This window comes from Solanum tuberosum, unplaced genomic scaffold, assembly GCF_000226075.1.
Source record: "Solanum tuberosum cultivar DM 1-3 516 R44 unplaced genomic scaffold, SolTub_3.0 scf00101, whole genome shotgun sequence".
Classification (NCBI taxonomy): Eukaryota; Viridiplantae; Streptophyta; class Magnoliopsida; order Solanales; family Solanaceae; genus Solanum; species Solanum tuberosum.
Window position 1 is genome coordinate 242,606 of NW_006239029.1, and position 19,716 is coordinate 262,321.

The 19,716-nt window shown below is 32.7% G+C and overlaps 2 protein-coding genes across 2 annotated transcripts; both read right to left on the reverse strand.

The window, feature by feature from the left end:
• Positions 1–127: 127 nt before the first annotated feature.
• On the reverse strand, positions 128–8,052 carry LOC102594883 (heat shock cognate 70 kDa protein). The gene is made up of 3 exons (XM_006348942.2): positions 8,003–8,052; positions 2,099–2,299; positions 128–2,000 (listed from the first exon to the last, which is right to left on the reverse strand). The coding sequence occupies exons 1-3, from the start codon at positions 8,013–8,015 to the stop codon at positions 256–258; spliced, it is 1,959 nt and encodes a 652-aa protein (XP_006349004.1). The 5' UTR covers positions 8,016–8,052; the 3' UTR covers positions 128–255.
• LOC102595219 (heat shock cognate 70 kDa protein-like) lies at positions 5,069–8,039 on the reverse strand. Its single transcript, XM_006348943.2, has 2 exons — positions 7,802–8,039; positions 5,069–6,976 (listed from the first exon to the last, which is right to left on the reverse strand). Exons 1-2 carry the CDS (start codon positions 8,013–8,015, stop codon positions 5,232–5,234), a joined length of 1,959 nt encoding a protein of 652 aa, XP_006349005.1. The 5' UTR covers positions 8,016–8,039; the 3' UTR covers positions 5,069–5,231.
• Positions 8,053–19,716: the final 11,664 nt, after the last annotated feature.

A 19,716-nucleotide genomic window follows, 5' to 3' on the forward strand; every position in this document is an offset into this window, starting at 1 on the left:
AGTTTTTAATCTAGTGAACTAAACATTATAGTTTTGACGTTAACTTGTTCACAAGCAGATTTTTGTCAGAAAAAAAAGAAGCTATTAAGTCACTGCACCAGAGTTTTAGGATAAGAACAGCAGAAGCTTTCTTCAATTCTATATTGAAAAGCACATAATTTATTAACAACAAAAGGATGAACAAACTTTCATTACAAAAGGCTATTCAAAGATTACTTAGTAACAAACAAGTAAAACAATTCAACTCAAAAACTCCTAATCCACTTCCTCAATCTTTGGTCCAGCACCACTTCCACTTCCTGCACCACCACCAACAGAAGGACCATCATCTTCATCCATAGTAGCTCCACCGGCACCACCTTGATACATCTTGGCAATAATCGGATTGCATACGCTTTCCAGTTCCTTCATCTTGTCTTCAAACTCATCAGCTTCTGCAAGTTGGTTACTGTCTAACCACTTGATAGCTTCATCGATCGCGTCCTCAATCTTCTTCTTATCAGCAGCTGGAAGTTGGGAACTAACCTTGTCATCTTTAATAGTGTTCCTCATGTTGTAAGCGTAATTCTCCAATCCATTCTTAGCTTCCACCTTTTTCTTGAGCTCTTCATCTTCAGACTTGTACTTCTCAGCTTCTTGCACCATTCTCTCAATTTCTTCCTTGGATAGTCGACCCTTGTCGTTGGTGATAGTTATCTTGTTCTTCTGTCCAGTAGTTTTGTCCTCCGCGGAGACATTCAGGATTCCATTGGCATCAATGTCGAAGCAGACATTGATTTGAGGAACACCCCTTGGTGCAGGTGGGATGCCAGAGAGTTCAAACTTGCCTAACAGGTTGTTGTCCTTGGTCCTCGCTCTTTCTCCTTCGTATACCTGGATCAGGACACCGGGTTGGTTGTCTGAGTATGTAGAGAAAACTTGCTCTTTCTTGGTTGGAATGGTTGTATTCCTTGGAATCAACACAGTCATTACACCTCCAGCAGTTTCTAAACCGAGCGACAGAGGAGTGACATCCAACAGCAACAAGTCTTGAACCTTCTCGTTGCCTTCACCGCTCAAAATTGCAGCTTGCACAGCTGCACCATAAGCAACTGCTTCATCGGGGTTGATACTCTTACAAAGCTCCTTCCCATTGAAAAAGTCCTGAAGTAATTGTTGAACTTTCGGGATCCTAGTTGATCCACCAACAAGAACCACATCATGAACGCCGCTTTTATCCATCTTAGCATCTCTCAAACACTTCTCCACAGGCTCCATACACTTCCTGAACAAATCCATGTTCTTCTCCTCGAATCTTGCCCTTGTGATGGTTGTGTAAAAGTCAATCCCTTCATACAAGGAATCGATTTCAATTGTAGTTTGAGCAGTGGATGATAAAGTCCTCTTTGCTCTCTCACAAGCAGTCCTTAACCTCCTCAACGCTCTCGGATTCCCACTAATATCCTTCTTATGCTTCCTCTTGAACTCTTGAACGAAATGATTCACCATTCTATTATCAAAATCCTCACCTCCCAAGTGAGTATCACCAGCAGTAGCTTTAACCTCAAAGATCCCCTCTTCAATAGTGAGAAGAGACACATCAAAAGTACCACCACCTAAATCGAAAATCAACACATTTTTCTCACCAGTACTAGTAGACTTTTTGTCAAGTCCATAGGCAATTGCAGCAGCTGTTGGTTCGTTGATTATACGCATCACATTAAGACCAGATATGACACCAGCATCCTTAGTTGCCTGACGCTGAGAATCATTGAAGTAAGCAGGGACTGTGACGACCGCATTCTTGATTGTTGTCCCAAGGTATGCCTCAGCAATCTCCTTCATTTTGGTTAAGACCATGGATGAGATTTCCTCAGCAGAAAATTGCTTCTCCTCACCCTTGTATGTAACAACAATCATTGGCTTGTCAGCAGGCCCGGGTATAACCTTAAAAGGCCATAGTTTCATATCGCTTTGCACTGAAGGATCACTAAATCTCCTTCCAATTAAACGCTTAGCATCTGAAACCAAAAAAGAAAATCAAAATCTCGTTCGATAATTACGAGTAGCAAGCAGAATGTTAAACATACAATGCACAAGAAGTAAAACAGCTACATACCGAATACAGTGTTAACTGGGTTCATAGCGACTTGATTCTTGGCAGCATCACCAATGAGGCGTTCAGTATCAGTAAAAGCAACATAAGAGGGCGTGGTTCTGTTGCCTTGATCATTCGCTATAATTTCAACACGATCATGTTGCCATACACCTACACAAGAATATGTAGTACCCAAATCAATTCCAATTGCTGGCCCTTCACCTTTTCCTGCCATTCTTTTCTTTACTTCACTCACAGAAAAACAGAGAAACAATATGATTAAAGAAGAAAGAAATGTGATGTTTGAGATTTAATGTAATGATGCAAATTTCTGTGATTGGAGAAGACAAATTGTCAAGTTTATAAAGGAAAATAGTAGTTTGATACTCCAGAACTTTCGGATACTCAGATTACAGCCGTTGGATGAGCTCTCTACTGCCTTCCAGAATATTCCAGTTTGACCTTACTAATAATAGACACATTTTATATTTGAGGGGAAACTGAACTCATGTCCTATAGACAATTTTAATTTTAAATAAATAAATACCCCTTAATAATTACTAATATTTTCAAATTAATTATGATTAATATCCTCTAACTGATATTATGAAGGGATTTTCTCAGCAATTACAATCTCTTTCCAATTTTTTCCTTATTCTCTAATTCTCCCTTTTCTCCTAGTTCTCTCTTCTTCTTCTTTTTTCTCCAATTTTCCTTCTTTTTCAATTCAAATCAATACTCGAGATTCCATAACATTTTATCAATAGAGAAAATTGTGATCCTCTTACAACATCATGGAAGTTGAAATTCGCAATAGTACATTAGTTCTGACGTTGAGATAATAATAGTAGAATTTACTTCCCATTACTAAAATTTAGTCACACAAATTTCAAATCAATTCAAAATGGTTACTTCTGAAAATATCGAGATCAAGTATGCAATTTTACCTGAATTTTCGTTATTAAAAATATCTAATGATATATACATGAAAGTCTACATTGAGTTGAAGAAGAAGATTCAAATGGTGTCAACGTGATACCCGTTCCCATTGTACCGATATGGTACCCATTTAAGATGTTAGTGTACCGGTGTTGTACCCATTTTCATTGTACCGGCATGGTGCCCGTTCCAGATGTTAGTGTAACGACAAGGTACCCATTCCAGATGTTAGTGTACTAGCGCAATACCCACTCTAGATGTTAGTGTGCCGGTGTGATACCTAATCTCAATCAACAACTCACACAACACACTCAAAACCACAATGAATCACAATCACACATGTATATTCATGAAACACATTCATTGCATGTGATTGATTACATCTTTCATTTCATATTATATCCTTCCAATTTTCCTAATCATATATCACACATGTGTTACTAACTATACAATTAACAAACACATATATATAGCATGAACGGGAAAATCACAACCTTTACCTACCTTGAAACAAGCCTGAATGCTTTAAAAAACTTGAGCTTTCCCCTTGCTATGAATTCTGACTTGTTCTTAGTCTAAAACAATAACAAAATACAATAACTAATGATCAATGACTTAGTTAAACCCGGATCATACTCAAATCCTAACCCTGGCCAATTCATGATCTTTCTACCTATACTAGGATTTTTTCCACCATTAACTCAAGTCAAAACCCACAATACCCTAGGTTCTAGGCTTAAGAATCAATTTAAACATAAAAGAGTAATTGACTTACCTCTGTCGAAGAGATTGGTGGAAAAACTGAAAGAAACTGCCCTAAATCACCCTTTCCAATTCCAAGAAAGAAGTTGCAGAATATAATAGATTTTTGGGACTTTTCTGCATAAAATTCTGACTGACCCCGTTATAGCCGCTCAACCCATTATAGATTGTCATAACGGCCCATCCACTATGGTGAGAATTAATTCATGCCGCTACAACGGCTTACACGGAGACAGAGACTCGTAAATTCTTCTCCAAGCCTACATTTCGCAACACACCTTTGAATCTTGACGCTCTAAATTATCCTTTTACTATCAAGTTCGATTTCCGAAGTCTTACTCACCCGAATTCAATTTTGAAAGGCCTTGTGGATTCCTTAATGTCCTCCTACTAAGAAATACGATCCAAACTTAGACATACTACTCCATCCATTCCCGGATTGCCATAAAGCTCACCTCACTCAAATTCCATCTGAGACTGGCCTAGCCCTAAATTTATAAGTCACTACCCAAAAAAAAAATCTGGCGTAAAAAAAAAGTGCCACAAATCATGCTTTATATATCATGATTTAGTTTTTCTCGTTTTGTGTTCATACAAAAATTCATTATACCCTACCGAATTTACACCTTCATGTGTTCGGACTATCAGTCTAAAAACTCTTCATTTCCCAAGCAAAGCTAAGAATTGAATTGCATTTCTTTCATTTGGTCATTCATTTCTCTCTACATTCCTCAACAGAATTTGATTCAAGATATTTATTTTGTTGCATTATTACAATAACAATATTATTGATAATTATATTATTTTGATTTCATATTTATTTTAATAAAGTATAATTTATTGAATCTCTTCATTATCTTCAGACCCCTAAACCTCACTCAAGGTCTTATTAATTGTTATGTCTCCTTGTTCCATTTATTTTAATGAGGTATAATTAATTGCAGAAAGTGTAAGGTACCCCAGATAGTTAATTTTCATTTATTCTCTCGAGTCAAGTTATAGCAGGAAATGATTGTTGAATTGCTACTTAGTCAAGGGCCTCATATCTGATGACACAACATTATTTACGCTGCTCTTTTCAGGTTGTTCTGTAGCACTAGTGAATTGCGATATTAAATTCAATGACAATTAACTAATATCGATAGAAGTTTTAGTACTAATATACATATTTATTGCCATGAAAAGTTGTTTTTATTGTAATACCATAAGAATACAACTAGTATTATAGTTTTTACATAACTTACTCACAACTAAAAGATGATTTTTATCAGAAAAAAAGAAGACTATATTAAGTCACTGAATCACAATTTTAGGGTAAGAACAGAAGAAGTTCTCTTCAATTCTACATTGAAAAGTACATATTAACAACAAAGAGTGAACAAACTTTCATTTCAAAAGGCTAATTGAAAGCACACTTAATAACAAACAAGTAAAACATTTCTTTCAAAAACTCTTAATCCACTTCCTCAATTTTTGGTCCAGCACCACTTCCACTTCCTGCACCACCACCAACAGAAGGACCATCATCTTCATCCATAGTAGCTCCACCGGCACCACCTTGATACATCTTGGCAATAATCGGATTGCATACGCTTTCCAGTTCCTTCATCTTGTCTTCAAACTCATCAGCCTCTGCAAGTTGGTTACTGTCTAACCACTTGATAGTTTCATCGATCGCGTCCTCAATCTTCTTCTTATCAGCACCTGGAAGTTGGGAACTAACCTTGTCATCTTTAATAGTGTTCCTCATGTTGTAAGCGTAATTCTCCAATCCATTCTTAGCTTCCACCTTTTTCTTGAGCTCTTCATCTTCAGACTTGTACTTCTCAGCTTCTTGCACCATTCTCTCAATCTCTTCCTTGGAGAGCCGACCCTTGTCGTTGGTGATAGTTATCTTGTTCTTCTGCCCTGTTGTTTTGTCCTCCGCGGAGACATTCAGGATTCCATTGGCATCAATGTCGAAGCAGACATTGATTTGAGGAACACCCCTTGGTGCAGGTGGGATGCCAGAGAGTTCAAACTTGCCTAACAGGTTGTTGTCCTTGGTCCTCGCTCTTTCTCCTTCGTATACCTGGATCAGGACACCGGGTTGGTTGTCTGAGTATGTAGAGAAAACTTGCTCTTTCTTGGTTGGAATGGTTGTATTTCTTGGAATCAACACAGTCATTACACCTCCAGCAGTTTCTAAACCGAGTGACAGAGGAGTAACATCCAACAGCAACAAATCTTGAACCTTCTCATTGCCTTCACCGCTCAAGATTGCAGCTTGCACAGCAGCACCATAAGCAACTGCTTCATCGGGGTTGATACTCTTACAAAGCTCCTTCCCATTGAAAAAGTCCTGAAGTAATTGTTGAACTTTCGGGATCCTAGTTGATCCACCAACAAGAACCACATCATGAACGCCGCTTTTATCCATCTTAGCATCTCTCAAACACTTCTCCACAGGCTCCATACACTTCCTGAACAAATCCATGTTCATCTCCTCAAATCTTGCCCTAGTGATAGTTGTGTAAAAATCGATTCCTTCATACAACGAATCGATTTCAATTGTTGTTTGGGCAGTGGATGATAAAGTCCTCTTTGCTCTTTCACAAGCAGTTCTTAACCTCCTCAATGCTCTCGGATTCCCACTAATATCCTTCTTATGCTTCCTCTTAAACTCTTGAACAAAATGATTCACCATTCTATTATCAAAATCCTCACCTCCCAAGTGAGTATCACCAGCAGTAGCTTTAACCTCAAAGATCCCCTCTTCAATAGTGAGAAGAGACACATCAAAAGTACCACCACCTAAATCGAAAATCAACACATTTTTCTCACCAGTACTAGTAGACTTCTTGTCAAGTCCATAGGCAATTGCAGCTGCTGTTGGTTCGTTGATTATACGCATCACATTAAGACCAGATATGACACCAGCATCTTTAGTTGCCTGACGCTGCGAATCATTGAAGTAAGCAGGGACTGTGACGACCGCATTCTTGATTGTTGTCCCAAGGTATGCCTCAGCAATCTCCTTCATTTTGGTTAAGACCATGGATGAGATTTCCTCAGCAGAAAATTGCTTCTCCTCACCCTTGTATGTAACAACAATCATTGGCTTGTCAGCAGGCCCGGGTATAACCTTAAATGGCCATAATTTCATATCGCTCTGCACTGAAGGATCGCTAAATCTCCTTCCAATTAAACGCTTAGCATCTGAAACCAATAACAACAAAAGATTAATAAGACTACATGATTCAGTATAACATACCCACTTGACTTTAAGATTATTTTACTTCAATTACTCAACAACTGAACTTTTAATGAGAAGTTGGGAGCTCATATCAGTTCTCAATAATTTCAAATAAAAAACTATTAGGTATGGAGGACTGTATAATTTCACTTTAGTCAATCAATTTCAAATTAGGACTAATGGATGCGATTTCCTCTGTTCATTAAAAATCATATGGTCATTCAACTATGATTATTAGTTCACAAAGTTAGTTTTTTTCTTGATTCCAATTCTTTTCAAATTACTCTTAAAAGCTAAATATTCTCTTAATCTAACACCACATTCACACACCACACCATCAATCATCAATAATAAAAGGGTTACATGCTTGAATGACATTATTAATGTATAAACCAATTAAAAATATTATCAAATAAATTTTCAGACAAAGATGGAGAAAGTTCAAAAATTTTCAGAATAACTCAATGTTATCCCCATTTATATGTCACCTTCCAAATTCCGAGAGTAAAAATTATCAATTTTGATCGTAAATTTCTACATATAATCTTCCAATATTTGAAAAGTAGGCATAAACTATATCCTATCCTTGGAAATGCACTACTTTTAGAGAATTCAAAGAGCACCCATTGACATTTTGTTCTAGTCCGAACTATAACTCACAATAATTAATAATTTAACAATCTAGAAGGAATATGGAAAGATTGGGATAAAACAACACTCATTTAACTCTCGAAATTCAATTAAATTGGAACGGAGAGAGCAGCAAGATTTGGGAATGGAAAACATACCGAATACAGTATTAACTGGGTTCATAGCTACTTGATTCTTCGCAGCATCACCAATCAACCGTTCGGTATCAGTAAAAGCAACATAAGAGGGTGTGGTTCTGTTGCCTTGATCATTAGCTATAATTTCAACACGATCATGTTGCCATACACCTACACAAGAATATGTAGTACCCAAATCAATTCCAATTGCTGGCCCTTCACCTTTTCCTGCCATTCTTATTTTCTTATTGAAAATACAGACACACACGGGAGTAAGAAGAAAATGTAAATGTTTAGTTTGAGATGAAATGTAATGAAGCAAATTTCTGTGATTGGAGAAGGAAGACAAGTTGTCAGTTTATAAAGGAAAAAAAGTTTCATAATCCAGAACGTTCTGATCAGATTACAGCCGTTGGATGAACTCTCTATTGCGTTCGCGTTCGTTCCAGAATATTCCAGTTTTTTTATTTAAAACTTGACCTTACTAGTAATAGACTTTATGCTATAGTGAAATGTCTAGATTCTACTATTATTCATTCTCACTGACGTGGTGGCCCAGCACGAAGCCAATTATTTTATAGATGAGGTGAGGCGGGTTGAGCTTAACTTGTAAAATTTTTAATTTAGTCCTCCTCCTTTCAATAACTTTTTTTAAGACTACAAGATTAAAGGACATTTTGGTACATTTGACATAACTTTAATTTAGAATCACAAGATTAAAAAATCTTCTTTTTTTCTTAAACTTCGTTTCAAGTCAAACGAGGATATTCTTTTTTGAAACGGAGGGAGTAATTTAATAGATGATGACTTACAAATTTATCTTTTAGAGGTCAATTGGGAAATATCTAAGAAATTGTATTATTTTTTATTGAACCATTTTCATTTACTATCTTGAATAATTTAGTAGCTTTAAATAAATTATCTTAATAAATAATGCTCTATCACTCCGCCCCCATCTTTAATAGGACTGGACTAAATTCGGGTAGATCTTTGTCCCATTTCACGAATGCATCGCATTGCGAATTGATAACATGTAAAAAGTTAAAATTAAGTTTGAACTCACATAAAATTACATATACCTGCAACCCTTCCCGCCCCGCCCCGCCCCGCCCCGCATTAGTTTTAAAAAAACTCATTTCAATCCGCCTCGCATATCCTTAAATTCATCTCGCCCCACATCCGTTCCGTCCCATTGCCATCCTTATGTAGATTCTTCATTCCCATTCTAAATAACAGGTGATACGACAATAACACATTCGATGAATTTTCATAAAATAAGTTTTGTAGAGGATATAATATGCGTAGATTTTATCTTTATTTTTTAAAAATAAAAAAATTATTTTCAAAATAAAATCTTCGATTCAAATAAAATAAATAAAAAATAAAGAAAGAAAAGAAAATGTTAAATTTAAGGTTTTACTTATAAAATGGATGGGGTTAAAAGTTCAAAATCACTTGCCTTTGAGATCATTTTAGTACATCACCTAATTGAGCTATAAACACAACATTGTCTTCATATAGTGTTGTTGGGATATCTCTTTTTAAATAAATATCATATGTTTGCTGGATGTATTGGGTTATCGATCTCAACCCCACACATATACGACTTACTTCATGGATGGCTATTATCTCTACATGATTTGAAGAAGTAGCAATAATAGTTTATTTTGTTGAACGTCATGATATAGTTATATAACCAGTCTGATATCAACCTTTATGTGGGTCAAACAAATATATTGCATCTACATATTCAATTAATTGTGAATCAGACTTTTTGAATAGAATAGTCTCATATCAATTGTTTCTTGAAGATATCTAAATATATGCTTAATACTATTTCAGTGTCTCCGTGTTGGAGAAGAACTAAATCTTGCTAACAAATTTATAGAAAAAAAATATATGTGATCAAGAATTACTAGCAAGGTACATCTGTCACAAATCAAAATACACCCTAGACGTTACATGACGTATAAGACCCCGAGAGGTCCTACACAAGTTACTTGACATACACACACACAATATAATAGACAAAAGTAAATAATCTCATATAAATTGAAAAGTTTGACATTGAAGCGGAAGTCTAACATAGTCTTGACAAGTCGTACATCAAAGAAGTGGTCGGGACATAACCCGTACACCACATACAACATTCAAAACGTAAAGACATAAGAAAGGAATAAAGGCGACTTCGTCCTCACAGTATAAGGACTCACCAAGTCTTCAAGTCTCTAAAGTGATCAACTAGCCACAAACGGAGGGAGAGGAATCGTCAAGCCTTACATTAGCAAAACAATGTAGGCATAAATATGCATTACTACATGAAATGTACTAAGTATGAGGGATATGCATAAAAACGTAAAATGATCATAAGGGGACATAGTAAAAACATGATGTGCATGACCAAGCTAAATATAGTAAAAACCTTTAAAGAAGAATCATATTCATGAACCTCATCAATGCATCTTGAAATCATAAAGAAAGCTTCATAAAACTTTTGAAAGTAACTTAGTTATTTTTATGGGATATTTACTATTAATTGGCATAGATCACGTGAGCTATAATGTAGAATATGGTGTCTTGCTCCTACACCGAAAGAGATGTCCTTACTTGCCAAGGCAAGAATCTTAACTTCTAGCGGTGGATCCACTAGCTATGTCACTTAAGACAACCTACGGGGGCACATAGTTAGGGACACAGAGATTACTACTAGAGACTCGGCGTCTACTAACGAGAGAGCCTCTATCTTAATATCCTCTCGGTGCTAAGTAAAATCTCAACGAAATAGTCATCTATACAACCTTAAAGCAGGAACTCCTAACTCGAATGTTCAATTACTGTAATACCCCCAACTTAAAGCACCCAATTTAGTATATATTTTATACAATAATATATTTATTTATTTATTCTATATTATGTTAAAAGCATACACGTTTTCACATTGATGGGCAGTGACTTCTCTGAAGGGTTGTGACTTTTTTAAAGAGTTATGACTTCTTCGATGAGTTATGACATTTTCGAATGGTTGTGATTTTTTGAAAGGGTTGTAACTTATCTGATAAGGCACGAGAAGCAACATTTCACACGGTCATTTGTTATCTACAATTATAGGGGTTCTCACATTATTAATCTACGAATTTTGTAAGTTTTATATTCTTCTTCTTCTTCTTAAAACAAGGAAGATTGTGAGAATTGTTCAATTATGCAGCTACAATTTTTTTTTGGATAAATTAGACAGATCAACAAAGCTTGATGCAACAAGGAGAATGAAATAACTATACTTCAAACTAACTATCTAAATAATTAATATGTACTAATTTTCATTTCCATAAATATACTTTTGCAGCAACTACAAGAAGTTCAATGATTTTATGTTGCACAAACTACAACTTGGTGTTCATCCTGTGAAAAACCTCAAACTGTTGGAGAAAAATGATTTGATCAAAACCTTGTTTGAAGAGTCCAAACTAGATTTAATAAGTACTTCTCTGTTTTCAATTTATTTGTTGTACTTTTATTTTTATTCAGTTTAATATAGAATGTTTTTTTTAGGGGAGGGGGATGTTTAAGAACACAAAGTTAAAAGATAATTTTATATATTTTGCATATCCCTAAATTAAAAGTCTTCTTTATTTTTTTAAAATTTTATATTTAATTAAAATTAGACAAGTACATATCTATCTTTTATCTATACTACCTTAAAAGTATGAACTACATAACTTAAATGTTCAATTATTATAATGTCCCTACCCCAACTTAAAACACTAAATTTAGAGCATGTTTGGCATTGCTGCTAAAAGCAACTTATTTTTAAAAGTGTTTTTTTTAAATGGCTTTTCAGAAAAGTACTATTGAAAAAAACAATTTGTGTTTGACCAATTCATTTGAAAAGTGTTTTTCATATGCAAATTGCGTTTGATTGATCTTTTTAAAAAAATACTTTTAAGAGTAAAAATACAAAAAAGGACAACTATTAATGTATATATAATATTAAATTTTTATTCTATAGAGAGAACTATTTAAAATATCTATTATAAAATTTTATTTTTATTAAATTAAAATGTACATGTTTAAATTTTCAATCAATATTATACCTTTTTGGGAGGTTGAAATCTTTTTTAAAAAATTTCTAATATTGTAAAAATATTATTGTTACCTTTTTCTAATTCTGCAAAATAATACGTAAAATAATATATAATATATAACCATAAAATAAAAATTATAAAATTTATTATGTAAAACTAAAAAAAAAATTATTAAATGAAATTTAAACAAACTTTTGAAATATGCTAATTAATTAATAAGCAATATATTGGTAAATATGTATATATGAAAATGATATTTTAGTCTTGAGAAAAATATTTTTTTGTTTCTGCGAAATTTTTAGCTTCTTTCCAACATCAGAAAAACTGCTTCTACTTTAATTTAAAAGCATTTTTATTGATTTGCCAAACACTTAATTTTTCAATAAATGTATTTTTTTTTCTCAAAATAAGAGTCTGTTTGGCATTGTTGTTGGGAGGCCAGAAATACGTATTTTCTATCACTTGATCTGGACCCTTCAAATGATACTCCGCTTGATTTCTATCACTTGATGTGGACCCTTCAAGTTCAATCACTTCAAGAACATGAACAATAGATGAGGAAATAACAATAAAGTTACCTAAAGTTTTGAAATGCGATTCCAACGAGTATCACCTGGTCTTTGAAGTCCATGTTCTTGATGTATTCCTTGGCCTTTATGAACTTCACCGAATTCAAATAATTGCTCTAAATTTTTGGCTTGGTGATGACGGAATAAGTTTGTACGCTTGAAAGATCCTCCAACAACATTCAACACATTACTAACATGATAAAAAAAATCTTCAACATCCAAATGTTTTTAGCAATAGCCACAAGTGTTAGTTGCAATTGGTGAGCAATACAATGAATGTAACATGCCGATGAATTATCTTTCATAATCAAAGTTTTGAGCCCATTTATCACTCATTTCATATTACTAGCCCCATCATACCATTGTCCATGTAATTTGGATAGACTTAGTGAGTGATCGGGAAGCAAAAAATAAATCATTTTCTTCAATGAGCATGCTGGTGTATCACTAACATGGACAAGACCGATAAATAGTCCAACTATTTCACCATTCTTATTAACAAATCGCAAAACAAGAGCCATTTGTTCGTGTGAGAGATGTCTTTTGACTCATCAACTAATATACCAAAGAAATCTCCATTCAAGTCCCCAATTATTGCTTTCAACGTTTCTTTCCCACAAGCATTGACAATATCTTTTTGAATCATAGGACAAGTCAAAGTATTATTTTGTGGGGCATTTTCTAATATCACTTTTTCCACATTCGAATGTTTGTCCCAGTATTATCGCAAAAATCCTAGAAAGAAACCTTGATTAGTTGAAGATTTACTTTCATCATGACCTCGAAAAGGTAACCCATATTGCAAAAAAAGTCTTGACACATATATTGAGGCTTCCAAATGCATTAGGTACTATTTTTTAACTTTTGAGAATGCTTGTCAAGAGCAACTTGAATTGATTGATAATAATTTGACAAATCTAGCACCTTATTGAAACATTTGTCATGAATATGATCAACATCACCAACATGTTTACAAAATCTTTCAAGTGCCTTATTCCAACTCCTAAAACCACTTTTTGTGTAAAACTCACTCTTACTTTCATGAAAAAATTCATCTTTAAATAAGTAACAACATAGACAATAGACATAATCTTTCTCCACACTATACTCCAACCATTTAGAATATGGGCCTTTGAACCAACTTTTACAAAATTGGCGCATTCTACTTCCAATTTCAGTTGGAGGATATGAATCCATGTGAGGTTGACAAAACCCTTTTTGAATAAAATATTTCCTCACTTCATCCTTTATTCGAGGGTTAGTGAGCAGTTGATACTCTTTTTCCTGGATCGGCTTCAAGTGAATCCAAATTAAGGTCATCTATAAGATGAGAACGATTGACATTCGTACTAGAACTTGCTTGAAAGTGATTAAATTTCGCAAGAAACTTATCCATCTTAATTCACAAAACTAGAACACTTTCCTACAAAAATTAAAATTCAATTCAACTCACAATTAATTCAAATTTAATAGGGTAATTCATAGTTAATTCAAATTAATATGGTTCATATCACACAATTTCTAACTAATAATGTTCTTACAATGTTCATTAGAAATTTAGAATACCAAAGTAAAATCAAAATTCTTAGCTAATATGAAATCAATCATCAGTCATCAAAACTTTAAAAAACTCAAGAAAGAGAAATAATTTTTTTTTACAAAAATAGAATTACAAACTTACAATCTATAAAGGTTGTGGATGAATGTAGGAAAATGAAAACAATATCACTCAACAACAAACAGGCATGTGAAACTTAGCTGTTGGACGGAATGTCAAGGCCGGCAGCGGGTGGCGATGACAACAAGGGGCCTGGGTTTAGAATGGGCAATGAAAACTTTGGAAAAAGGTTGAAATTTAGAGCAAGAAGGGTTTTAGTTGAAGAGAAAGAGAGAATAACACTTTTGTTTGTGTTTAATCAAATAAAAGAAAAGTCAAAGAGTTATTATTAAGTATTAACTAATAATTTAACTAATTTAATTTAAGTCAACAATAATTATAAATTTTTATTAAAAAAAAAGTGCCCTATAAGTTATTTTTTTCTTTTAAAAACGTGCATGTAGGATTTTTTGTCTTAAAAAACATGCATGTAGGGTTTTTTTGAACAAAAAATCATGTAGCAATTTCCCCAAAATAATGAACACAGTCGGAATTTGATCCCGTAACGTCAGCCTCATCAATTTGCCCTCTTACCATGGACATCATAGGCCGACCAATTTAATTCTCTGTGTGGCACATTATATATCTATATTAATATTGTATATATATATATATATGTGTGTGTGTGTCTATAAAGTTTTCGTCGAAATTCGTGGGTAGCGTGACACCCCACCACTCTTAATAGATCCACATCTACTTGGAGGAATTGATCTTCTACAGTTAAATGAATCCATGAATATATATCATTTACAACAATTCAATATATAATTAAAAAAATACATCTCTAATTTTATTTTACTATGAGTTATATATTTCATGTGGTATCAGAGCCAATTAAAAAATATTTTTCTTCACATTCATGAGGAAATAAATTTCTATTACAAAAGTGAGTTCGAATATTCATATTCAGATTATATAACTATAATTATGAGTTAGAGATAAATTAAAATTATATTTATCGATTAAAATATAAATCATCTAACTAATTAAAATATAAATTAATAAGCTAATTTTATGCAGATCTAAAATTATTAGGTCTACTCTCATTCCACTTAGGTTTCTTGGACCCATTGTCATCCAATTAATTCAGCTTGTTTCCATCTTTCTTTGATATGCTTAATTTTTTTTAATAGAGATTGAAAATAAGTTAGAGATGGACATAGATCCTTTTGTATCTATACTCTATATGAAATACGAAATGTTTCAAATGACTAATTTTTTTTAAAAAAAAATCTATTTATTGCTTTTTAAAAAAACTAACTTGATATTTTAAAAAAATCATTTAATTTGGAGAATATTACAAAAGCTAAAATATCATTCAAAAAGAATAAAGAAAGTATATGATTATCTTTTCACAAAATGAAAATTTCATAAGACTCACAAGTTGATTCTTTCCAAATAAGAAAGATAATAAGAAGAAAACAATACTATAACAAAGCTATGGATTAAAATTGTTCCTACAATTGCACACTACCTATATAAATAATTGTTCAAATAGTAGAAAAATTCATTGAAATGAAGATGACATTTAGTTGTTTGAGAAAGGAGCCTTTAAACCTTTACTACAATATAAGAGAGGGGAATTGTTAACAATACTTGTAAAACTTTACTACAATATTAAGGAGGGATATTGTTAAGAATACTTCATAAAAATCATCAACTGCTAAGAAGAGTTGTTGTTTGCTCATCACCTTCAATGACTCAAAGAGTTTCAGTTCTTGCATGTTCATCACCTTTGCGTTGACCATCTCAGATAGTTTTTGCGATATCCTTCTTCCATATCTCTAGACTGTAGCTATAATCCTTGTTCATAAATTGATCATATTTTTAAAAAAATTTAGAGCAGGAAGTATAATGGTGTTATTTGTTGCTGCAACTATAGTTGTATGTGAGTCAACTGATAACAAAAACACCGTATAACATGATTGTTTCTCAAGATGGGACTAGAGATTTCAACCCAATTGTTGGAGCAATATTGGGGCCCCATATTACAGTGTCAAGCAATTCTTCATAAAAATCAAGAAATACACGTATCATGAATATATTAGAGTTGATAAAAAAAAAGACTAATACAGTCCTGATCGAAGAAGAGATGGATACTGCGATAATAACGGGTAATAGAAGTTTTGTCAATGGTAACAAAACATATGACACCGCAATCATTGGTAAGTCCCTCTCTTTATATATACATGAATTTTATTAATTTTGATGAATTATAATTGTTTCTGTCGTATATAATTTGAAAGGGTTGTTGGTGATCGGTTCGAAAGTAATAGAGCGTCATGCGAAAACTTACAATTGCAAATCATATATGGTTGATAAATCAAACGACAAATAAAAGTATACTAAAGACATATTATTGATATGGTTTGGTCAAGCGACATACATATTGAAAATTAATGTTAAAAAACATAAACTATATTGGGAGAATAATCTCCCCATAAACAAAACTCTTAAATGATTACATTGTGGATTTTATTGTGTTCTGCTATGAGAATATGAATCTCCAAACTTTTTAAAAAAATATGATAAGAAAACCAGCGTAAAATCCTAACAAATTTCCCCTTATGACTGGATTTTTTTGACAAAACTTAATTCGTCTTCTTCTTATGCATGACAATCTTGTTCTTCACAAATCTTCATTACTACCGATTGTCATGGTTAAAAATTAGGTTAAAAATATATGAGTTAAAAATATCTTATGTTTATTTTTAAAATTACAACAATAAAAATGTTGAAAATAAGGTTTAAAAATTTTTCCTCCACATGTAGCTAGACAAAATCTTCATTATCATCAAATTTGTTGCAAATTGATTTAAAACTGCTTGGATTTGTCTTCAACCTCATTCAACCATTGAATCATTGGACCATCGAACCATATGATTGTCGGTCCTTGTGCTCTAATACCACTAGCTGGGTTCTAAAATGAATAGGGCGTTAAGCAAAAATTTACCATTGTATTATATATGAATAAATCAGATGACAAATAAAAGTATAGAAAATACATATTATTGATATGGTTTGGTCGAGCGACCTACATATTGAAAACTAGTATTAAAAAACATAAACTATATTGGGAGAATAATCTCCCATAAACAAAACTCTTAAACGACTACATTGTAAATTTTATTGTGTTCTGCTATGAGAATATGAATCTTCAATTTATAGATCTCCAAACTTTTTCTCTAAGAAAAGAATAACCAATTATGGAAGAGAATTATATTTTCTTTTCAGGAAAAATTCAAGCATTTATGACAATACTTTGACTTTCTTTCAAGGAAAAAATAAAACTTAAATTATGATAAGTAAATCAGGGCAAAACTCTAACAAATCTCCTCTTATGACTAGATTTTTTTGACAAAACTTGATTTGTCTTCTTCATATGCATGAAATTCTTGTTCTTAACAAAATCTCAATTACTACTGCTTGTCATGGTTAAAAATAAGGTTTAAAATATGTTTAAAAATGATTTTAAAATATCTTATGTTTATTTTTAAAATTGCAGTAACAAAAATGTTGAAAATGTGGTTTAAAACTTTTTCATCACATGTAGCTAGACATAATCTTCATTATCATCAAATTTATTGCTAATTAATTTGAAACTGTTTGGACTTGTTTTCAACCCGATTTAACCATTGGACCATATGCTCTGATACCACTTGTTGGGTTCGAAAGTGATTAGAATGATTACAAATCATATGTGGTTGATAAATTACACGACAAATAAAAATATACTAAAGACATAGTATTGATATAGTTGGGACAAGCGACCTACATATTGAAAACTAATATTAAAAAACATAAACTATATTAGGAGAATAATATCTCCATAAACAAAACTCTTAAATGACTACATTGTGGATTATATTTCTGCTATGAGAATATGAATCTTCAATTTATACATCTCCAAACTTTTTCTCTTAAGAAAGAATAACCAAATATGGAAGAGAATTATATTTTCTTTCTAGGAAAAGTTCAAGCATTTATGGTAATACTTTAAGGAAAAAATAAAACTTAAAATATGGTAAGAAAATCATGGCAAAACCCTAATAGTTGATAATGACTTCACAGACCAAGACATAACTTTTAGGAATAATGTTGGACTCATAAAGCATCAGACAGTGGCATTAAAAGTTGAAGCAGATTCAACATCCTTTTATAGATGTCATTTCGATGGGTATCAAGACACCCTGTATGTGAAAAGACAATATCAATTCTATTTAGATTGTGAAATCTATGGCACAATAGATTCTATATGTTGTGACGCAATCAGTTGCGTACGCAGAATTTTTCATAAGCAGTGTCACGTTTTAAATAAAAAAAAATTAAAAAAAACTTATAATATTATTTTAAAAATTAAGAATTTTTTTAGCATTTTTATGTGTGTAGCGAAATAAGTTTAAATTAAAAAAATTAACTAAGAAAGAAAAATGTGCTATTGAGGTTCGAACCCCCAACATCTAACCAAAAGTTATGAGAGTTAATTGAGGAGAACGTGACAAAAAAGTCTTAAAATTAAAATTGGTGACAAAAAAAAACTGACCAAGTCAAACCCCTTCTTAATTAGTGATTAAGATAATTGGGGATTAAAATGTAATATTTAAAACTTCTAAACTTTTAAAAATATTCAAATAAACCCATTCCCAATAGTCTTTCTTTTTCTTTCTTGCAATAGTTTGAAACTAATGCCCAATTGTCTTTCTTTTTCTTCCTTGCAACAACTTGTAGCAGAGGGAGACGACATTGTTGCGAAAAAATTGTTGGCGACTTCCAATACCTTCGTCTTGGTCTTCTTCGTCATAGCCATCATCTACCTCAAGGTAACACTCTTTTCTTTTCTTTCATTGTTAGGTTTTTGAGATTGTAAAGATTGAAAATCCATTGGGTTTTATTAGGCCTTCTTTGTTTTTAGCATATGGAAGTTTGTGGGTTTAACGATTTTGTTTGGTAGGGTTTTATTGCGGAAAAAAAAGGTGGGTCTTTTACACAAGATTTGTGTGCTTTCATTGATCCTTCTTCTGTTTTTTTTTTGTTATTCTATGTGGGGTTGTTCTTATCTTCTTCTATGTGGTGATTGATGGCTCTTTAATGTCTGCAATTTTAATGTTTTGCCCTGTTTTAGGTTCTTGTTTCTGTAGGAAAAAAGAATTTGGTGTTTTTGAGGTAAATGTTTGAGACATTAGAGGTGTTTTTCTTGGACCTTTAATTGTTGCTCATCTTATGGAGAATGTTGTTCTTAGAGATTATTTATTTTTCTTAGTCTTAAGTTAGTTTGATCATTGGTAGTTGAGCACTTGTATTAGTTGTTATCTTTCAATATTATGATGTTGGTTAACTCTTGGTGAATGTGTTTCACATAATGTATTATAGTAACTAGTAACATATTCATTTTTTTCAAATCTATGGTTTTGTTCATGATTTAAGAGGAAAAGTGTAGTATGGTTTTGTCACTTCCTGATGTTGTTGTTACCTTATTTTATAGTATGCTTTGTATACAACAACAATAATTACTATATCTCAATCCCAAACAAGATGACATATAGATGATTTGCATATATACTTCAAATAACATGCATCCAGCCAAATTTTGATGATATATTTATAATTGTTTACCCTATTTCTTTATGT

What these genes read in the sequence shown, in the direction of transcription:
- LOC102595219 (XM_006348943.2), bottom strand. Translation starts at nt 8,015, where the DNA reads ATGGCAGGAAAAGGTGAAGGGCCAGCAATTGGAATTGATTTGGGTACT. An exon ending in CCCAGTTAATACTGTATTCG is followed by an intron (nt 6,977 to 7,801) that starts GTATGTTTTCCA and finishes TATTGGTTTCAG; the next exon opens with ATGCTAAGCGTTTAATTGGA.
- LOC102594883 (XM_006348942.2), bottom strand. An exon ending in CCCAGTTAACACTGTATTCG is followed by an intron (nt 2,001 to 2,098) that starts GTATGTAGCTGT and finishes TTTTGGTTTCAG; the next exon opens with ATGCTAAGCGTTTAATTGGA.